Below are 22,236 nucleotides of genomic sequence, written 5' to 3'. Positions count from 1 at the left end.
AATGCAGACATCCCATCTAAGTATTGGTAAGCTGCCATATAATGGTGGAATAGTGTAATATAATAGTGCAACATATTTTTCTGCTATCCAATTCAAATCAAGATATTTTAAATTCAAACTACATAAAAACTGAAAATTTCCTATCAAATACTTACAGTAATTTTCTTTTCCTGATGGACTCCATGGCAGCAAACGTATGGGTTAACCCCACCTCCACTCCTCCCCTATAGGACCCCACTCCCATAAATCTTTGCTCTGAGCAAGAGGCCACGTTCCATAACTAGCCTACTCATGATTCTGAAAGGGAACTCCTGCTGCCATGGAGTCCATCAGGAAAGGAAAATTACGGTAAGTATTTGATAGAAAATGCTCCTTTTTCCTGAAAGACTCCATGGCAGCATACGTATGGGAATTAACTAGCCATACACACCCAGGTGGGCAATTGCAGAAAAAAGACAATGGTTTAATTGACACTTGCAACCGACAGGATCTGTAAACCAAAAATTAACAGAAGATAAAGAGGCCGGCTCTACACAATAATGAGCCATAAATGTATTGATCAGGGACCACAAGGCCACCCTACCAATTACATTGGGAACCATACGCTGCAAAGCCGCCCAGGATGTGGACACACTCCTGGTCGAGTAGGTGGTCACCCACGCCAGGGAGCCAAGCCCTCGTCTCTCTGTGAGCCTGTCGGATGGCCAAGACAATCCACGCCACAATTGTCCTAGATGAGGCATGTTTCCCTTTGTCCTTTGCAGCAAAAAGAATGAACAGGTGTTGGAAGCAGTAGCTTGTAGATATAACTTCACAATATCTGAGAGATTCCTAGAACCAACAGAAGGTACTGCTGAGAGTCAAACTCAGGATTTCCTGTTTACTAGACATGCACTAAGCCACCAACTAAGCCACAGTGTGACCTCTCCCACATCTAAAGGACACAAGTTAGTACTCCAAAGGTTGGCAAAACAATTTCTTAATTCCCATGAAAGACTGATGTACCCTTGGGAATTGAGTCAAGCATAGGTAAAAGCATTGCTCGAACTGGAAGAACATTAGGAAATGTTTTCCATGACCAGTGCGGCTTTTTATGCATGATAGCCAGGAGAAAGGCGAACATGACAGAGAGGCCTTTAACAAGGAAAGCCCTAGAATACTCCGCTCCAATTCCTGAGAGGGAGTTGAGAACAAGAGGGAGATTCCATCTGGAAAACTTCAGCTTACTCTGAGGTCTGAACCTAGTTGCTCTCTTGAAAAAATGTTGGACAGGAAAAGATGCCTAGACCTTGAAACGCCTGTGAAGGCCAATAAAGCTGACACTTGCACTCTGAAGGAGCTGATCAATAGAGCCAGATCCAAATTTGACTGGAGGAAGCCCAGAATATTTAGAACCTATAGATCAGTACATGATCTGTCAGCAGCAGACATGTTTTGCACACACAGACTTTGACCAGATTCTCCTGTAAACTTTGTTTTTTTTTTTTTTTTTTTTCTATAAGATTTATTCAGAAAAATGTGTTGTACAGTAAAAAAAAAAATTACAAAATATATAAGCATAAAAGGGATGAAGTTACAGAAATTCAAAAACCAAAAGAGAACCAGAACGCTTATGGTGTCCATCCGGAATGTAGGAAAGCATATTGAAGATAGCAGTTTCAGCAAAATGAGAAGTATTATAGTACAAGTTTCTCTTATGGAGAGCGGAAGAACCAAAACTAATATGAGCAGTATGTTATTATAAAACAGTAAAAACTGAGGGTTAGGAATGTCTGGTCAGAACTAATTGTTAGAGTTGGTATTGGTCTTCGATTTGTAGTATAGTGGAAAAGGAAGATAAGAGTAGGCAATCAACAGAAAAGAGAGAGAAAGTGTTAGGGGGAGGAAAGCAGAAAGAAAAGAAAAGAAAAGAAAAAGAGAGAAAAAAAAACCTGGGGGGGAGAAGATGGGGGGGGAGGAAGGGGATGCATCCCCTCTCTCTCTGCCTACGGTATAACTTTGTTTGTGTTCACTCTCTCAGCATTCGAGAGAGAGAGATGACTCTGGGGGAGCAGCCAAGGACCTCCAATTTTAAGAACTAGACCGTCAGATGGAATCGTGCTGGACATGGATATAGAAATGCACCCAGTGACAGCAGGTCTGGCCTGATGAGAAGGGGCACTGGGTTCTGGTAGCTGAACAGTGCTAGCAAGGGGAACCATGGCCTAATTGGCCAATAAAGCATCACTGCCACTACCTCCACAACTTCTGTTCAGGGTTTTCGTAGAAACCCGAGGATAACCAAGACTTGAAGAAATGCACAGGACCCGCTGCATTTTCAATGATCCGTCAGGCCATCTGCGCATGAAAGATTCTAGGACAATATCCCCCCGGACAACATCCCCCCCGGACAACATCCCCCCCGGACAATATCCCCCCGGGACAACATCCCCCCCGGACAATATCCTCCCTGGACAATATCCCCCTAGACAATATCTAACCCTAACCCTATGTCCCGGGGAGATTATGTCCAGGGGGATGTTTTCCGGGGGGATATTGTCTGGTGGATATTGTCTGGGGGGATATTGTCCGGGGGGATATTGTCCTGATACCGCCTGAAAAACCTCCACATGTAGAGACCATTCCTTGTTGTCCAACGTAACTCTGGAAAGAAAGTCTGTTAGAATATTCTGGATTCCGGGGGAAATAAGCCTCTAAGATGTAGGCTCGATTCTTCTGAGCCCAAGACATAATTGGCTCTGCTTTCTGTAATAGAGAACAGGCTGTGGTTCCCCCCTTGTCTTTTAACGTATGAGACCGCCGTAGTGTTGACTAGCCTAAGAGCACTGACGCTCTCTTCATTATATGGTGAAAGGCCTGTAGGGTGCAGAAGGCTTCCCGCAGTTTCAGAATGTTTCAGAATGTTCAATACAATCTTGTGAAATTTACAGCCCTGCCTGCCTTAAACCCCCCCATATTGGTGGTATCGGACATGATTGTTAACCAGGAAATGGGGCAATGGAATGGCAAATGATCCCGTTTCTCCATTGCAGCCAACAAGGGACTTACTCTCATGACAGAGGTTATGTAAATGACCTGAATTCTGCTGCCTGGCTCCCAATGCTGGAGAAACACCTTCTGGAAGGGCAGCATTCTCTGGAGCGTCCACTTGACCATCGGATCCGTAGACACCATAGTGTCGATCATTTTAGACACTGAAAGGCAGGTAGGAGGAAGACAAGGCCAGGAGTATTCTGTTTCAGAACATTGGGATACAGAGACAAAGCAATGGTCCACTTGATTATTTCAAATTGAGCCCTGAGGCACACAAAGGACAGAATGGGCTCCAAGTTTATCTTTACCAGGATCAGCCGCCAGCCAAATTTGGAGGAGCAGCTGCCCTCTGTCTTGGGACAGTAGGAGAAGAATATCCAAGAAAATATGCAGGCGTATGCCCCTTGCTTTGATAAAGACCTTAACAACCAATAAGATCCTTAAAACACACAGGGTGATGTTGAAAGCCCGAATGGTAGACAAGCAAGCTGGAGATGGTCTTGACCTATGGCAAACTGAAGGAATTTGCAGTCTTGAAGTCTTCTACAATGGGCACATGAAGGTAAGCATCTTTAGGTCTATTGGAAATGAGCCAGTCACCTGGCTGGATCCCCTATGAATCAGAGACCATGTTTCCATCTTGAACTTTTCCTTTTAATAAAAATTGGTTTAGGTGTGCGAGGTCTAAAATCGGCCACCACAAGCCGCTCCTCTTTATGACCATAAAGAGAGGCGAGTACATGCCCTTAAATCTCTCGCTTCCTGAGACTGGCACAGCAGCACTTTGCAATACCAGTGACTTTACCTAATACAAGAGTATATGCTTAATTTTACCTCAGAGTGAGGCAAAATCTGTGGAAACAAATCCGAGATGAGGAGGACTTCTGATGGACCATGCATGTCCTAAAAAGATCACTTTGACGTTCCAGTAGTCTGAGGTTCAACTCGGTAGCTTCTTGGATACCCAAGGGCAAGCTTCTAGCATACTTCTGAGGGGTTATCTGGCCTATTCACCAGCTCTTCCTGGCCTAAAAATAAAAACGTGCTACCCTCGCACTCTCTGAACTGTGTCGTCTTCCGGCCTAGCAGGCGCCAGTCCTGAGGCAATACCAAATTTGTCAACTGTGGCCCGGGGTTATGGCACTGGCTAGCTTGCCAAAAAATGAAGCTCCCTCAAAGGGATCTTACACTAGGCCTGTTAGAGGCTGGATCAGCAAGCCCATGCCCCAGCTATAGCACTCACTTTGCTGTAATTGATGGGAGCAAAACTCACGTCACTATGTGGATGATGTCAATTGGAGCCTCACCATGGAAACTGACACCCGCTCCGGCTCCTAAACTACAGAGTTTCTAAAAATGCTCTTGAATTCTGCGTCTGCATTCTCCTTTCACATTTCCATCACTTCAAACATAGCCACAAGGGCCCTTGCTGACTTTCAGGCAATTTACTGCATCTTCCAAGGAAGGGTGACATGCTTCCTTGCCTCATTAAGGCCTCAACAACTAGAGAGGCAGCCTTTAGATGCTTCACATCCTTACCTTTAAATGGATAGAGCTTGGCCATCTTGCTCAGAAGGGAATTATATCTTGCAACCTTGCTCCACCCATCCAAAATGATGTCCCTTATTTCCATTAGAATAGGAAATTAGAACACTCTCTCTAGAGGTGCTTAAAGAACTTTCTTTTGCTTTGCAGGAGACTCTACAGGTTCTTACTTGTGTAAATGCCCAGTTCATTGTCTTGACCAAGAGCGTCACAAAGGCAAAGGGACTCATCTCGCTCTGCCTCATTTTCTGAGGTCTTCGTAGATGGATGGCTTGGTTAGGATGGTTCAAGTTCTTCCTGGCCATGCCTAGTGGGAGAACACGCCATAACCGTTTTTGGACTTTGCGTGTGGCTTGTACCCAACTCTTTAAGGGTTTTCTGCACTACGCGCCTCACCAGAGATTCCATTTGAACCGTCTGGGCTTAGTATGGCACACACAGAGACTTGCCCTCTGGGACTGAAGTCCTGCATCGGACTTCATTGGACATCGGAGCGGCTGACATGGCGGTGAATGTGGTGCCTTAAGGAGGATTCAGAGCTTCTGCTATGAAGGCTGGACCTTGACGGTGAGCAATGACGATTAAGTCTGGAAGAGGAATGTTGATGTAGTGACTTAATGAGGTCTTTATCATCTTGTGCCGTGTATCATCAATCTGAGCTAGAAGGAATTAAAAACCTAAAAATTAAACAAAATAGGGTAGAAAGGAAAGGGTTAAAAATTCAAAAGGAGTGGCCAGGCAAGTGAGGAAAGGAAAGGGTTAAACACACCCTCTAATCCCTGCTACACACGGACTGGCCACAAGGGGGGGCAGTGATACATCCGCAGTGTGGAAACTGCACAAACAGCCAACCTGCACAGGTGATAGAACCATTAGGATCACACACACAGGCAGCACACAAGGGTGATATTGCAGAGCAAATACCTGTGATGATTGCACACAGCATTTGGGGAAACTGCTGCAAGCTGCCCACAGAGAAATACCAATATCAACAGTACTGACCGTCAATTGAATTTGTCCACTGTAATGACACCACCGCTGCCCAAAGCGCGTATTTGCTGAGTCCCTAGGCAGGAGTAACCCAGGCCAGAAGAGAGAGCAGCAGTGTGGAACGCAAATGCGCTCCAGCCGCCATAGACTGGAAGACACTAGAGCCAGGGAAGAAAAACAGACAAACACACACAACTGCTGCCATGGAATATGCAAAATAAAAGTATACATCACCACACATGGCATCCCCCACGACCATGCCTGGATCCAAAAGACGCTGCTTTACTGGCCCAGGGCTTTATAGCTACTTGCTAATAGCGAGGCTCTTAGGCCGTACTGCTGCTTTGTCTGCCAATGGCCAAGCTTAAGCTCTTCATGGCACCGCTTCCATCTCCCTTCTCCACCCCGCTAATAGCTGGGGATTGCTGGAGACTCAACATGCCACCAAATCCCTCGCCCTTCTCCACCCCGCTAATAGCTGGGGATTGGTGGAGACTCCACATGGCACCGAATCCATCACCCTTCTCTACCCCGCTAATAGCTGGGGACTGCTGGAGACACTCCACATGTCTTCCAGAGTACAGCTTGCCGAACAACCAGGCCTCGATCGTGGACACTTCATCCAAGGTAAGACTTCAACCATTCTGGTCCTTAGGAGGAGGACAACAAAAAGGAACGTGGCCTCTGCCTCAGAGCAAAGATTTATGGGAGTGGGGTCCTATAGGGGAGGAGTGAAGGTGGGCTTAACCCATATGTATGCTGCTATGGAGTCTGTCAGGAAAGTATACTTGTATATGAATGTATAAAAAAATTATCCAAAACAATAATATATTCTTCACAAATATTTTAGCACATTTTCCAAATTTTATTCAAGTCAAAGAAATTAGGGCACTGGATAATCTGTCTAATATTTTTTTCTGCTCTTCAAGGTGGCCATAGCAAGCACCCAATTGGAGGTTTGATAATATTTTATTACACATGAGCATTTTGCAAGTTGGAGACTTTCTCTGAGCCAGACCCAAATATTCATGGGAGACAATGCTATGCATGTTATTGCTTCATAGTCTCTCGCAAATATCTTAATGGGCACTGGTTGACTATAAAAGAACTAAACTACTAAAACTCCTACCCAGATGTAATCGAGAGGAAAGGGAGGAAAACATGTTTTAGGTCCAGCCTGGGTTGCAAGCCTGGTTTCCTCCACAGATACAGTGTAGTAAGCGTAGGAGTAACCATAGGAGCGGAAGTTGTTATTCAGAGGATCACAAGGTAAAGATAAAAATAAAAACACTTGAAAAGGCCAGCTAATACAGGCACTACATTTAAGGATTTTTAAGGTACAATAAATACAGTATATTGACGATGTGATTGATAAGAAGCATTTATGTTATCACTTATTCTTCCCCAATGAAAGTATAACGACTGTCATTAAAGATGGTTTATACTGCTCTCAATTCTCAGTAGCACAATAGAGGCACTTAAACGGGCATCAAAGACAATGGAAACTCTTCCCCCCTCTAAGGTACTGTTTAGTATTCTAATGAATATTTTTAATAATACACTTCAAAATAGCAAGGATACATTCCAATAACTGGGAAACATCCCTTTACTAGAATTCATAAAACTTTTTCTTGTTGAACTGGAACTAATTCAGAAACTGTGACAGCCTATCAATTAGCTTATATGAGATGACTGTATTAGGGATAGACCGATTATCGGCAAGGCTGATATATTGGCGGCCCATATGCACTTTCCCCGATATATCGGTATCGGCCCCGCAACTGGCCGATATTGCCGATATTTTTGTGACGTCATTCTGCCTTCTTAGGCCGCCTCCCTCACCTTGGACAGCCTCGTCTGGAGTCGGGATTAGTCTCGCGGGAGTGTATCACAGCCATACACCCACCCACAGCAGCCTGGTGCCAGCCAGCCAAGCACATCCACAGGCCCTGTACCAGTCAGCCAGCCACAGGCACTGTACCAGCGAGCCAGCCAGCCACCCACAGGCCCTGTACCAGCCAGCCAGCCACCCACAGGCTCTGTACCTGCCAGCCACAGACACTGTAACAGCCAGCCACCCACAGCCCCTGTGCCAGCCAGGGTGCCAGCCAGCCACCCACCACAGGGTGCCAGACAGCAAGCCACTCACCACAGGGTGCCAGACAGACAGCCACCCAGAGACAGGGTGCTAGACAGCCAGCCACAGGCCCTGTACCAGCCAGCCACAGGCACTGTACCAGCCAGCCACCCACAGGCCCTGTACCAGCCAGCCACAAACAGCCCCTGTGCCAGCCACCCACCTACCACAGGGTGCCAGCCAGCGACCCACCACAGGGTGCCAGACAGCCAGCCATCCACCACAGGGTGCCTGCCAGCCACCCACCACAGGGTGCCAGCCAGCCAGCCATAGGGGCACCTGCCCACCACAGGGCACCTGCCAGCCACCCACCACAGGGTGCCAGACAGCCAGCCACCCACCACAGGGTACCAGCAAGCCAGCCATCAAGCATTAAACAAAAAGTAACATGTTCAGTACCAGATTTGTGTTTGTCTTTATTGTTCAAAACTTTAAATGTACAAAATATCGGCCCATATCGGCCAATACTGATACGTTGCGAGCAAAATATCGGTATTGGTATCGGCCCTGAAAAAAACATATCGGTCTATCCCTAGACTGTATACCTACTGATGATGGCAAAAAAACATTTGGCTAAATGTTGCCTTTGTCTTTGCCATCTATAGACACAGGTTTTAATGAAATTAATAAAAAAAATCTGTTCCTGCAAGGAGGGGACTTACCAGGCTAAAGCTTAGATTTGAGGTCTTGTTTACTGTTTCTGCTAGTCCCTGTGACATGGAAGACAAATATATTGTATTTATTAATAAATGTATATTTGATGACCATTCATGGCATAAAATAAACTTTATATTTGTCCTCTATATTATAGTTTGGAAACAATTACAAAGATTTACTTTGGATAATGTTTATGTGTATTGGTATACATACAGTTGCCAAACTCCAGCCAAAACATTTTTAGAAATAGACAGAACCTGTGCATGTTTTTTTCTTTTTAAGGCTTCTTTCACACGGTCCGCCTCCGTAGGTGGATCCGTGCTGCTCAGCGGGGGATCGATACACAGATCCCCTGCTGAGCAGGCAGGGGACAGCTCCCTCTCCGCTCTGTGTGCAGAGAGGGAGGTGTCAGAGCCCCATGCATCTCTATGGGGGAATCGGATGAGAGCGGACCACCTGTCCGCTCTCATCCGATCCCATCCGATCTCCTGGATGGATGGAAAATAGGGTTTCCATCCGTCCGGATTTCGCGGACAGGATCGGATGCAGATGGCAGTGGGTGTCAGCAGACATTTCTCCGCTGACATCCGCTGCCCCATAGGGATGCATGGGGGATCCGATCAGATCCACCTGAAAAACTGACAGGCGGATCTGATCAGATCGCTCGTGTGAGAGGACCCTAACTCTATTACCTATGGGGAGACTTCCCAAAACACACTTTAGCTTTGTTATATTGTTGTTTGTGTCTTGTGCCTCTTTCAAAGATGGCTGGTCTCCTCATTTCCTGTTCTGGTGTCACAGGGCCAGGCAGTGAGGTAAAATCTTCCAAACAAGGTGACAGCAAGCAGGTAAAACAAGACAGTGGCACTGGCTCTTCCCAAATGTATACAAATCAAAGTAAAGTTTTGGCTCAAGCTGGGGTTTAAACATTTTGAAAGATGAAAATATGCTCTAAATGTTTCAGGAAAGAAGCCAGATTACCCAAAAATCTCTGAATTCTGAATACCTGAGACAAGCTAAACAAGCTAAACTAGCACAATGATAAAATATATTTATATAATTGTTTTATAATGTTGCCTGTTTTTCTTTTACAGTTATATTTCCAAAGTAAACATTAAATCTGTGCTTATAAATATAATAAAATGTGGGGAACAGTTTGATATTGCAAACTTAGACATTATTTCTCCATAGTACAATCAGCTACAGAGGTCAGTAAGGGCTTGTGCTTTATTGAAAAATAGAAATAAAAATAGCGCCCCAATAAAAATAACTAATTGACTTAGCGTGCAGCTGCCATCAGTTTTTGGTATGTGCCAAAAAATTTGAATTAATTATATTTGAGGTGCGAACTTAAATATCAATAAGGGCCCACATGAAACCCGACAAATGCATACAGTGAGGGAAAAAAGTATTTGATCCCCTGCTGATTTTGTACGTTTGCCCACTGACAAAGAAATAATTTTAATGGTAGGTTTATTTTAACAGTGAGAGACAGAATACCAACATAAAAAACCAGAAAAACGCATTTCAAAAAAGTTATAAATTGAGTTGCATTTTAATGAGTTAAATAAGTATTTGATTCCCTATTAATCAGCAAAATTTCTGGTTCCCAGGTGTCTTCTATACAGGTAAAGAGCTTTGTGGTGAGGACGTAGAAGAGGTTTTCTTCTGATAACTCTTCCATGAAGACCATATTTATACAAGTATCTCATTATAGTGGGATAGTGTACCACAACTCCAGTGTCTGCCAGATCTTTCTGGAGGGATCGTGCAGTCAAACGTGGGTTTTGAATTGTTTTTCTCACAATCTTGCGAGCTGTTCTGTCCGATATTTTTCTTGGTCTTCCAGATCTTGCTTCAACTTCCACTGTTCCTGATGACTGCCATTTCTTAATTACATTCCGAACAGAGGATATTGACATCTGAAAACGCTTTGCTATCTTCTTATAGCCTTTTCCAGCTTTGTGAGCGTCAACTATTTTCAGTTTCAGTTTTCTAGACAACTGCTTAGAAGGTCCCATGGTGCTGATTGTTGGGGCAAGGTCAGCTGAGTCTGGGCATTTAAAACCTTTGAGATTGACATCACCTAGTCTTCCCAGACAATGATTGAGAACAATCCATGACACTGGCAGGTCTCAGCCTTGCAAAGGGGGCAGTGCATGCTATAAATTCTGCAGGGAGCCCTAACTTTTGCAGACACCATTTTTTTGTTTTCTGTAATTTTGAAAGTGTCAATGATGGAAATAAAATCTAACTTTTGTTGACATATTATAAGAATGTCTAATCTGTAATTTGATGCCTTTTGGACATTTTTCTATCTTTCCTTGGCTTCTTTATGCACATTAATACAAATTTTTACCTGGGGTGCCCAAACTTTCGATCCCCACTGTGAATATATATATATATATATATATATATATATATATATATACATATATTCAGCATTAGTACAGGCACACCGATAGTGAGAGAACTGAATAACTGAAGCTGTTTGCCTTTCTTGTTTTCTTTTTACCTTTTGTACAGCATCAGTTTTAGTAACATTTCATAGCAAATTAACGATTTTTCTGACTTATGTTTATTTATCTGTTATTGGCTTCATAGATGTGTGCCCACACCTTAGTGACAATAATATGGGCTGATAAACTCTCTTTCCAAGAAGGGGAGGGCGGAACAAACAGTCATATTACCCAAAGTGTGCACCTATGTTTAGAATATATTAATTTAAAGTGGAACTTCACACTCCGAATAAACATTGATTATTTTAATCCTCATGCTGCTAGCATTAGTAAATAGATAGAAAAGTATATTATATTTACTTGTTGTATACTTTTCTTTTTACATTTCTTCAGTTACTTTCTAGTTTCCTGCCTAGGCAAATTATGCCATACATCCAAGGAGTCTTCAGGAGGGGAGGAGAGGAGGAGGGGTTTTCTCAGCTAAGCACACTCTCCTGTATGCATACTTGAGCTAAGGGCGGGAAGTAAATGCTAGGATCCTATGACCCTTGCTAGGGTCCTATGACCCTTGACAAAGACGGCCTGTGTACTGTCTAAACCGGTCGGTACCTAGGAGTGCAATCACACTGCCATGATATTTCTGGGACCGGATGAGGCGCATTAAGATGTGGAAGCGCCACCCGATATCCCCAGTATTTGTTTGATCCAACGCCTGTTTTTTTCCTGCTAAATGTAAGAGTATCTACCTTATTTAAATAAATATTGCTTATACGTACTTTACTATATTGGCCATTCCTTTACTTTATACTGCTGAGAAACGTGGGGCTGGCTAAGGATTCTGAAGTTGAATAGTATATTGGCGATTGCAAGTTGGATCCTCCAGGAGGGCTCTAATCTACTCTGGAATATTGGCTTTTTATGAATATCATTCTGCTCACACTGACCCCCTATAACTAAGGGGTCGGTGATTTCTGGTAAGCCTTTTCACACATTGGGTGTCCATGTGGTGAAGGGATTGAAGATCTGTTTGTGTGTGGAAGAATCTTCTGGAGACTGCAAGTTTGTTGGTGCATGGGACTCTATATGTGATTTTTTCACTTACTGCTGCTGCACTTTATATTTATTTCATTGTGCATGGGACTTTATATGTGATTTATTTCACTTAACATTGTTGCACTTTAAATTCACCATTGTCAATGCACTTTATATTTATATTTATATATTTTAAGTGACATCAGTGATTTATTCTAATAATTTTAATATTTATATGCACTATTACCTTTTAATGGTTCACTATATTGAAACACCACACTTAGTGCACTTTAGATGAGCGCGGCTCTGTACACCTCTATAGGTGTATTTAAACCATATTACAAAGATATCAACATTCATAAAGCAACATTACTCACGAAAATCCCTCCCTGTTCCAGAGTCCCAACAGTGATAAAACGAGCTGAAGATGTAGTACACATCTAGAAGACAGCAATAAACAAATTCAATTACACAACATAACAGTTATGAAACTTGAAGCAGGCCCAATTTTTTATGTAAGTGCATGCATGCAAGTAATGTGTAAAAATAGCACTTCTGGGCATTTATTACTTAATGCTTATGTCCCACAAAGATATCAGCACTTTTGTCCCAAAACTGGCAGTGTCATCTTTTTCAGGATCAGCATGTACTTCCTGGACTGAGATGCTGGCTCAGAGATAACACAAACATGTAAATCCTGGTGTGTGTGCAGTCCTTGGCTGGGTTTATAAATGTATGACAAAGATCAGCCACTACTTCAGCCTCAACCCTTGTGACTCACTATAAAGTTACAATCTACTCTGATCACTGGGGGAGAGGAGCTTCAGGAAATGCTTGGGGGATTAACCCAGAACCAATGCTCTACTGCTTGACCAACAAGGAGGTAAATCAAGCAATTTTTTACTTTTACTTAACAAGATTGTTTAAATACCATGTAAACATTAGTGTAGACATTACTTGGGATCAAGTTCTAGGATACAGAAAGATACTTTTTAAAGTACAGTATTTTCATTTCAACTTATTAGTGTGCAAGCCCCAGATTGAGATTCAGAGTATATTTTAATCATTTTTACCTTTAGAATAAATTTGTATTATTAGTCATATGACAATTTTTTTAATCACTACTATAATCACATAAAAAGTTGGTTATTACTACTTTGCATTTAGCAAGTGAAAAAAAGAGAATTACATCTGGCACCATTTTCAGATAAATTCATGAACATTATCTAGCTAACACAGACACTTTCAGAATTGTTTTATAGAAGTATTATTAAGGCAGAGACAGTCCGATTTTAATGATCAAAGGTGAAAGGGATGTTTTACTAGGTATTGTGACAGTGTGAGCCCTGCTCATTTGTACAGAAGTCAAGCTGCTGATAAACTTCTGTACAACCAGCCTGTTGGACTTTCCTAGCTTGATCAGAATCGTAGACTATAGCCGGCAGCACTGATCAGTGTTTTTTGGATGGCGTGGAGTCTCCCCACTCAGAATGCAATACCTCAATGGGAAGGATTCGCCTATCCACACACTCGAGGCAGATGAGGGAATCCTTCCCGCTGAGGCATTAAGTCTTTTTTTTTTTTTTCATTCAACCCACCCCCTGAATGAAAAAAAAATGACTTATCTATAGCCTACTTAACTGGTCATGACTTGCAGTGGCTCACTGATGCTGAAGTAGAGGGGATAAGCATGAGACATGCATCTGACACCACTCTGGGGGAGCAACAGGTTGAGATGACGGTTATCTCCCATAACATGGAGGTGTCTTTAATCACTTTACCTCTGCTCACATTGCTGCTACTGCAGCAATGTGGCTCGTTCCCGTCCAGCGACGTAGACCTACGTCGCTGGACTCCTCCCCCTGTAGGCGGCGCTCGCGCGCCGCCGGAGGCGCGCTCCCGCTGTTTTCAGTCACAGCGGGAGTCGGGCCAGGGGAGGAGCAGCGGCGATCGCCGCCGCTCTTCCCCGATCGTCGGGGAATCGAGTGAGGAGATCCGCCCGCCTGTGTAAACAGAGCGGGCGGATCTCCTAAGTGACAGGGAGTGACAGATCGGAGTGTTCAGCATAGCTGAACATCCGATCTGTCCTTCTGTCACACAGTCACCTCCCCCCACACACGTCAGTAAGCACCAGGCATACATTAACCCCTCCCTCTCCAATAAAATTAACCCCTTCACTGCCAGTGTAATTTTTACAGTAACAGTGCATATTTATAGCACTGATTACTGCAGTAATGTCACTGGTACCCCCAAAAGTGTCAAAAATGTCCGTCAAGGGTCCGATCTGTCCACCGCAATGTCGCAGTCCCGCAAAAAAAATCGCAGATCGCCGCCATTACGCGTTAAAAAAAAACACCAAAAATTACAGAAATCTTTCCCGTAGTTAGTAAACGCAATAACTTTTGCGCAAACCAATCAAAATACGCTTATCGTGATTTTTTTTACCAAACATAGGTAGCAGAAAACAAATTGGCCAAAAACTAAAAAAAACTTGATTTTTACATTTTTTTGGGGGGGAATTTCATATAAAAAAATGTTAAAAATATTGTTATTTTTTCAAAATAAACGCTCTTTTTTTGTTTATAGCACAAAAAGTAAAAATCGCACAGGTGATCAAATACCACCAAAAGAAAGCTCTGTTTGTGGGGAAAAAAAGGCATAAATTTTGTTTGGGTACGGCATCGCACGACCGCGCAATTGTCAGTTAAATTCGCACAGCACCGAATCGCAAAAAGTGGCCTGGACGTAAGACAGCAAAATCCTCCGGTGGTAAAGTGGTTAAATGTTTCAACCTCTCAAATATCAGTAAATGAGCCCCTCCATGCCCCTAATAGAGGAAAAGTCCCCGGAAAGGTCTTGTGTTTAGATGCGGGATAAGATGACTAATGTGTTTCTGGAGATACTTGATGTTTTAATTAACCACTTAAGCCCCGGAAGATTTTACCCCCTTCCTGACCAGGGCTTTTTTTGCAATTGCGCGGTCGTGCGACGCTGTTTTTAAACAAATTTGACGTCTTTTTTTTCCCACAAACAGAGCTTTCTTTTGGTGGTATTTGATCACCTGTGCGATTTTTACTTTTTGCGCTATAAACATAAAAAGAGCGTCAATTATGCAAAAATAACAATATTTTTCAAATTTTTTTATATGAAATTCCCCCCCCAAAAAAATGTAAAAATCTAAATTTTTTAACATTTTAGGCCAATTTGTTTTCTGCTACATATTTTTGGTAAAAAAAAAATCGCAATAAGCGGATTTTGATTGGTTTGCGCAAAAGTTATTGTGTTTACTAACTACGGGAAAGATTTATGTCATTTTTATTGTTTTTTTTTTTTGCGGGGCTGTGACATTGCGGCGGACAGATCGGACCCCTGACTGACATTTTTGACACTTTTGGGGGTACCAGTGACATTACTACAGTAATCAGTGCTATAAATATGCACTGTTACTGTAAAAAATGGCACTGGCAGGGAAGGGGTTAACTTTATTAGTGATCAAGGGGTTAAGTGTGTCCCTAGGGGCGTGATTCTAACTGTCAAGGGGTGTTGCTTGTGATGTAACCACAGAGACATACGATCCTACATAGCAGGATCGTATAGTCTCTGCAGTTACACCAGGGAGAATGACAGGCGGCTGTGTTTACATTAGCCGCCTGCCTTTCTCCCTCTCCAGCGGGAGATCGCGAGTGACCGGCAGACATCGGAGCAGCCGGTCACTCGCGCGGGGATGTCAGGGAACGAGCAGGGGCTAGAGGCTCGTGGGCGAGCGATGTACCGGTACGTTTCTTTGCCCAGGAGCGCCAGACTGCCGCAGTATATGTACTTGCGGCGGTCGGCAAGTGATTAAAAAAACATAAATATCTTGTATACAAAAAATAATTTTCTTTTCCCTTCACCAAAAAAGTCCACAATCATTTCTCTCTTAGCCCTATGTTTGAAGAGGGGCCACACACACACACTCTCTTTTGCTGGCCTCGTCTCTCTACATACTAGTTTGATGGTGTTTGGCAAATTTTTAAGCCCTACATTTTCTCAATAAAAAGTATTCTGAGCCTGGTGATATTATAAAATTATTATTATTAATGTATTCTATATTAATGTGCATTTCCGACTAAACCATATTTTTGGATAGAGAAGGGAAAGCTAAAATCCCCTGTTAATCCTTTTTTTTTTTGTTTTTTTGTTTTTTAACTCGCTTTTCTATACTTCCTGTTCCGAAGACACAACAGGAGCACAAGGGGACATCCCCAGCTAAGGTTTTGGTTATAACCATAAACTCGTGAATTCCCTATTCGTTTTTACCTCAGTAACAAGGCAGGTAGAGAGGGCAAATCTCTTCAGTAGGGATGCAGACAGTAATGAAAACGTGAGACTAAATTAAACACAGTTAGAAAAACACAGGGTTTGGCCAGAGATACCTTTCTTTTTGAAGATTCTGTCTCTGGTATCTGTCTGTACTTCAGACAGTGCAATGCTTCTCAATGACTCTACCAATAAAATCAGCTGCAGGATACAAATATGTAATGAAGTCATTATGTGGGCGCCGCTCAGTTCTGAAGTACTATGATTCCAGCCTGTGTGATGATATACCACCCACAGGGTGTGTAAATGACAACCTGGGCTCACAGGAAGTGTGCAGAGTAATGTGAGTGTTGTTCTGCCTCATGATGGCTGGAGGCACTGGAGTGAGGAAAAAGCTGGAGAAAATGCTGAAGAGGGAAGAGAGTAGGTAGAACTTGGCTATACTTTTGTTTTAATTCAAGAGTGGGTGGAAATGAAAAAAAAAAAATACATAAACATTTTTGTGTAGCACAGTAAAACTTTCTTATAACAAAAGACAATCACATGTCTCTTTGAGTTACATACAGTAAAATAGGAGGAACACTTCTGATTTCTGGACAGTGGGCAGAGCTATGTAAATAATACCTTTGTGCCCCATTAGCCAGATGCACATTCAGAATTGCTGGTACGGTATAAAGTGTAAATGTAGCCTATTACAGTCATTTATTCCAAACTACACACTGCCATTTCTGGCTTGTTGGCTATCATCAGTGCAGTATAGAGAAAACATGACTTCTATTAAATAGGGTTCGGTACCCAATGAGACAATATAACCATACAGGTTATGGTAAGAAGGTACAAAAAGTTAATTAATGTGCAGCACAGTGAAGCTGAAATTATTCCCATATCTCATTCCATTATATATCCACAAAATAAGGGGATTATACTTCACTTTAGGGCAGTGGCAGCGCAATGCAATTTGTTTATGTTTCATATTTTTATCTTAATATTTAAATAGATGTAGCACCCTTCTATGATAGTTTTTGGGTTTCTGCTTACCAGAGAGATTGCCAGGTAAATTTAGATTGCTCTCTGCCTACCAGTGAGCAGAATCCATTGGTAGGGTCTGCTCATGGTGCTCAGGTACAGCTCAGCTTGTCTGAATGTTTCACACTGGTCCAATAGGGAGGCATATTGGACAGTGGAAGGAAACCTGACAAATGAGGGCACAGGCATTGTTACAGCCTTGGTGATTGGCAGAGGAAAGTGCCTTCAGCTAGAGAAGAGTCAGTGGACAGGTGTCAGTCAAGGGGATGCTAGAGAGTGTCCTGAAGATAAAGTAGTTTGCATCAAGTCTGCTGCTAGAGAGAGCAAGAAGACTTAATTCTTCCATACAAGTGGCAGTTTGGTTAAAGCAGGGGTCTTCAAACTATGACCTTCCAGTTGTTGAGGAACTACAATTCCCATCATGCCTAGTCATGTCTGTGGATGTCAGCGTTTTACAATGCCTCATGGGATGTGTAGTTCCGCAACAGCTGGAGGGCCATAGTTTGAGGATCCCTGGGTTAAAGCATTGTGTCTGCTTCTACAAGTAATCCGGTGAGGCCAAGTGAGAGTTTTCCTTATCTACAGTAAACCCCCGCTCCATCGCGGTTCAGTTTTTGCGGTCCCGGTATATTGCGTTTTTTTTTATAATGTTATTTTACTATATAAACCATTAAAATGAAATATTTTTGTGTTTTCCATAGCTCTTGCTATGTCTCTTAGTATCTTTTATGTGTTTAAATGAGTTTCTATTGTTTTAAAAGTGTGTTTAAAGACCTTAAAATGCTTTTACACGTACAGTGACAGTAAAGAAAACATGCCTACAATGCATTTTAATAGGGTTTTTCTATTTCGCGGATTTTCACTTTTCGCGGCTGGGTCCGGAACGTAACCCCCGCAATGGAGGGGGGTTTACTGTACTGTAAAGAGTTCAGTTGGAGTATCCCATTATTCCAAAAACTAGTTCAGTTGGAGTATCACTATAAACAAAAACCCTGGACTGTTTATTGAGTAACGAGCCAAACAGGAGTAAGGAGGAATATGTGAATACCCCCAGCAACTGTCTGCAGGTAATCAGAGGGAGGCCTAACAAGTCAACACACAGCAAGTCATATGGGAACAGTGCTACAATAATTTGTATTTTACATATAAATATTTAATAGTGGGTACACCCATGACACTAGTTTCCCAGGGAGCACAGTGGTAGCCATTTGTACTTTTTACTCTGTCTAATTTTTGGCCTGCACAAGTGAGGGAGTCACTTCTCTGACTGGTGGTTGATGCAAACACTAAAAAATTGGCATTAGTGTAATAAAGCACAGTGTATTATAAACTATTTATTTTTTTCCACTTGTTTTCAGCTTTTTTAAATCCTTTATGCATCTCAGTACCGATAATCTTATGCAGCCTCTTTTTTGTTACTTCCTGTCTACAATAAGGCTGCATTCACATGTCAGCGTATGGATCGCGGGCAGAATCGCCACGATTCCGCCCGCGATCCGGAGATCATTGCAAATCGCGGGACGCCTGTGCGTTGCCCGTGATTTGCAATAACACCCCAAACGCTATCAGGAATCAGGATCCCCTATGGCAAGGTGTCAGTGGAGGAAAAGAATTGTAAGATAAGGACCAAGTGCTGTCACCCTATACGAGCAAGGGCCTGAACATGAAATGTTTAGGAATTTAACAAAAGCTGTAAATTTAAAAAAAAATGTAATATTAATTTTGAGATTGAGCCAAAAATGTTAAAGCTTACATGCAGTTTTAGGTAAAATGTTAATATTTAGTTTCGAACACAATGAAGGCAAATGAGGATGAGATAACAATAAGTAGTGAAAACATCAGACCAGTACAGAACTGTAAAATATGACTTACATCTTGCTGGCTGTATCTTCCTTTGTCATCCTGTCTTTTGTCTGTGCAGGAACAGAACATAATTTTAATTTCACAGTTTTAATAAATCCAGTTCTATTGACAATAGTTTGTTCTTTCAGTCCTGTCTATGGTAGTAGCTGTTTTATTATATCTAGGTTGCACAGATATCGAATCAAGGTAAACTTAAAGTAGAACTATAGGAAAAACTTTTTTTTTCTTTTCTTCATTTTGGATAGAGTAAGGGAAGGTTATAACCCCTGTCAGATTTGTTTTCGCCACCTGTGTCCCTGTGTTTCCATTCACTTCCTGTCCCATAGCCAAAAAAGAAGTGAGGGGAAATCCCTGCAAATTAAGCGAATTCCTTGGGGACCCCCAGGTCACAAGAACTAGTGTACCCATTGGAAGATTCCCCCTCTATTATTTTTATGGGGACAACCCAACATTTAAGGCCCGTACACACGTACCGATCGTCGTCATACAAACGTCGGCGGACGAAAGATCTGCCGATTGTACGCTTGTTAGTATGGTGCCTCCGACAGCTGTCTGCGCACATTCTGCGGACAAGAGTCTTTCTTGCAAACATAAAAATTTTTGTATGCCGACACCAGAACGGACGATTGTTCGCCTGTCAGTACAGAAATCAGCCGACAGACCACAGATTTGCAAGACTGGGCATGCTCAGAAAAGAAAAAACACAGGGAAAGTTAACCATTACATGACATCACTTCTGCAGTCAGCTGAAGTCGGCGGACAAAATTCTTGTGCTGTCTTTGCACTTTTCAACAGACATCGACATCCCGGGGAGAAAAGACGAACGTTTGTATGACGACGATCGGTACGTGTGTACGGGGCTTTACTTTCAATAATAATGGTAAACAGGTCAAATAGAGAGGATCTCCCTAACGGGGACACAGACAGCAATAAAAACTGACCAATATTTTAATCCCTCTCCCCTCTATCCAAAACTAAAAAAAAAAATGTTTTGCTCTTTGTTATACTTCTGTATGCTGATACCACATGAGATATGCAAGGAGGCTGCTGGAGTTGGGTACACATCATTCTCGCCTAGGAGAAAATTGAGGGGAAGGGTGCAGACTGGACCAATATATTAAAAAAAAATGTAAAAGGTAAAAAAAAATTATATATACACTGTTCAAAAAACTTAAAGGAACACTTTGAAAACACACCAGATCTAAATGGGGAGAAATATCATGCTGAATATCTATATTGATATGGACTGGCTAATGTGTTAGGAATGAAAGGATGCCACATCGTTTGATGGAAATGAAACTTAAAAGCCTACAAAGGGCTGAATTCAAAGACACCCCGAAAATTAATGTGAAAAAATGATGCAGTAGGCTAGTCCATTTTACTGAAAGTTCTTTACAGCAACTCAAAAGGGCCCTCAGTAGTTTTTATGGCTCCCAAGTGCTTGAATGCATGCCTGACAATGTTGGTTCATGCTCCTAATGAGACAACGGATGGTGTCCTAGGGTATTTCCTCCCATATCTGGACCAGGGCATCACTGAGCTCCTGAACAGACTGAGGTGCAACCTGGCGGCATCGGATGCATCGAAACATAATGTCCCAGAGGTGTTCTATTGGATTTAGGTCAGGTGAGTGTGGGGGCCATTCAATATCCACCACTCCTCCTAGTATTACGGAATGGATTCGGAGGGTTCAACGGGTCGCTGATATGGAAGATCTCATTTCCCAAGCTAAGGACTCCACCCGCAAATACTATATGACTTGGGCTCCTTGGATTCACTTCACTACCTTGCCCAGCTACCGCACGATAATCGCTTAATTGCCATGACTTTACGTACAACATTATCCTGCTATAAGCCTCAAATGCCCCATAACATTTGTAGCACCACCCCCGCAGGAGCTGCTGATTATATTATTGGGTCTACACCCTGCCTAACAACCCAATCAAATTGGCTCGATCCCTCCTCAGGCACAACTGACCCAGAATAGGACTGGACTATCAAATAGATACACAGGTTGGAATACAATACTTCACTATGCAACAATACCTTGTTACCTTCTTGAATAGTAGTCCTTCTGGGTGACACAATGGAACAACGCACAAGATTGTAATTAACCAAACTTAGTTTACTATGTATCAAATTGAATAGGGGAGATACAATACAATACAATACAAGTCCATAAAAGGTTATTTAAAACAGCTTTAAAAAGGTAAAAGAATACCCCCACACTCCTCCTGCATTAAGGCTAGACACAGTACCAGGTAGGTGGGCCTATCTGAGTCCCTCCCCCAGAGTTCTCTTCTTTCTTGTTGATCTTCGCTAGCAAGGTTATTGAATAGAGCTCATTTGTAATCCAGATTAGGAATAAAGATCAAGAAAGAAAAAAACAACGAGCTGTTAGTTGTCACCGCAGGGTGTCTGCGTAACTGAGCAATAACTTCTGCGAGAGAGATAAGCCTCTGGCGACTCCTTTACAGACCTTATTGTTTGTCTATGAGTCTCCTGAGAGAGTATGGTGATAAACCCCGGGGTTTTATCACCTCCTACTGCGCTACCGCTATCTGTAGATAAAACTGTCTCTTCAGCAGATAAAGTCAGTTATTGGGCATGTGCCCTCTCACCAACAGAAGTTTCTCCTTCGCGCGCTTCCACTGCGGTCTCAGTCCTTTGGCTATATGCCAGCCGCGCGGGGTCCTTCTGGCGGATGACTTCCGGTCTCGGCAAACAGCAGTATGACCTCCAGGAATGTGCCTCGTGCTTGAGATGGGACGGTTCCACGTCGTCCCTCCAGGCTAAAAGGCTCTGGCCCAATATCCAGTGTCAGTCCTTCACTCTCGCTCGCTGGTTCCTCAGAGTCCAGCGCAGAAAGGCCCCCCCCTTCGCGCGCTTCTCTCCCCTTTAAATAACCTCCCCCATAGTGCCGTGCGGTGCAGCCGTGCACCCTGGATCTTGCAAAGCAGCCTGGGAGATGTAGTTTCTTCATCTTGTGAAAAGGAAGTCACAGCCCGGGAAATTCCATGCAGCTACCACTAGAGGGAGCCTAGTTCCTGGATCTTGCAAAGCAGCCTGGGAGATGTAGTTTCTTCATCTTGTGAAAAGGAAGTCACAGCCTGGGAAATTCCATGCAGCTACCACTAGAGGGAGCCTAGTTCCTGGATCTTGCAAAGCAGCCTGGGAGATGTAGTTTCTTCATCT

The 22,236-nt window shown here is 42.9% G+C and overlaps 1 protein-coding gene across 1 annotated transcript in view; it reads right to left on the bottom strand.

The window, feature by feature from the left end:
* The window catches only part of LOC309561210 (cyclic nucleotide-binding domain-containing protein 2-like), a 191,108-nt gene that overhangs the window by 9,756 nt on the left and 159,116 nt on the right, over positions 1–22,236 (bottom strand). Inside the window, exons 14-16 of the mRNA XM_082264983.1 lie at positions 19,051–19,091; positions 12,231–12,293; positions 8,368–8,415 (exon numbers count right to left, since the gene is read on the bottom strand). Of these exons, the coding sequence (XP_082121109.1) occupies positions 8,368–8,415; positions 12,231–12,293; positions 19,051–19,091 (152 nt within the window). The remainder of the gene's footprint in view (positions 1–8,367; positions 8,416–12,230; positions 12,294–19,050; positions 19,092–22,236) is intronic.

This window comes from Pelophylax lessonae (assembly GCF_965119305.1).
Source record: "Pelophylax lessonae genome assembly, chromosome: 1".
NCBI lineage: Eukaryota > Metazoa > Chordata > Amphibia > Anura > Ranidae > Pelophylax > Pelophylax lessonae.
The sequence above is the reverse complement of the archived record's forward strand: the minus strand, read 5'-3'. Positions and strand labels throughout refer to the sequence as shown.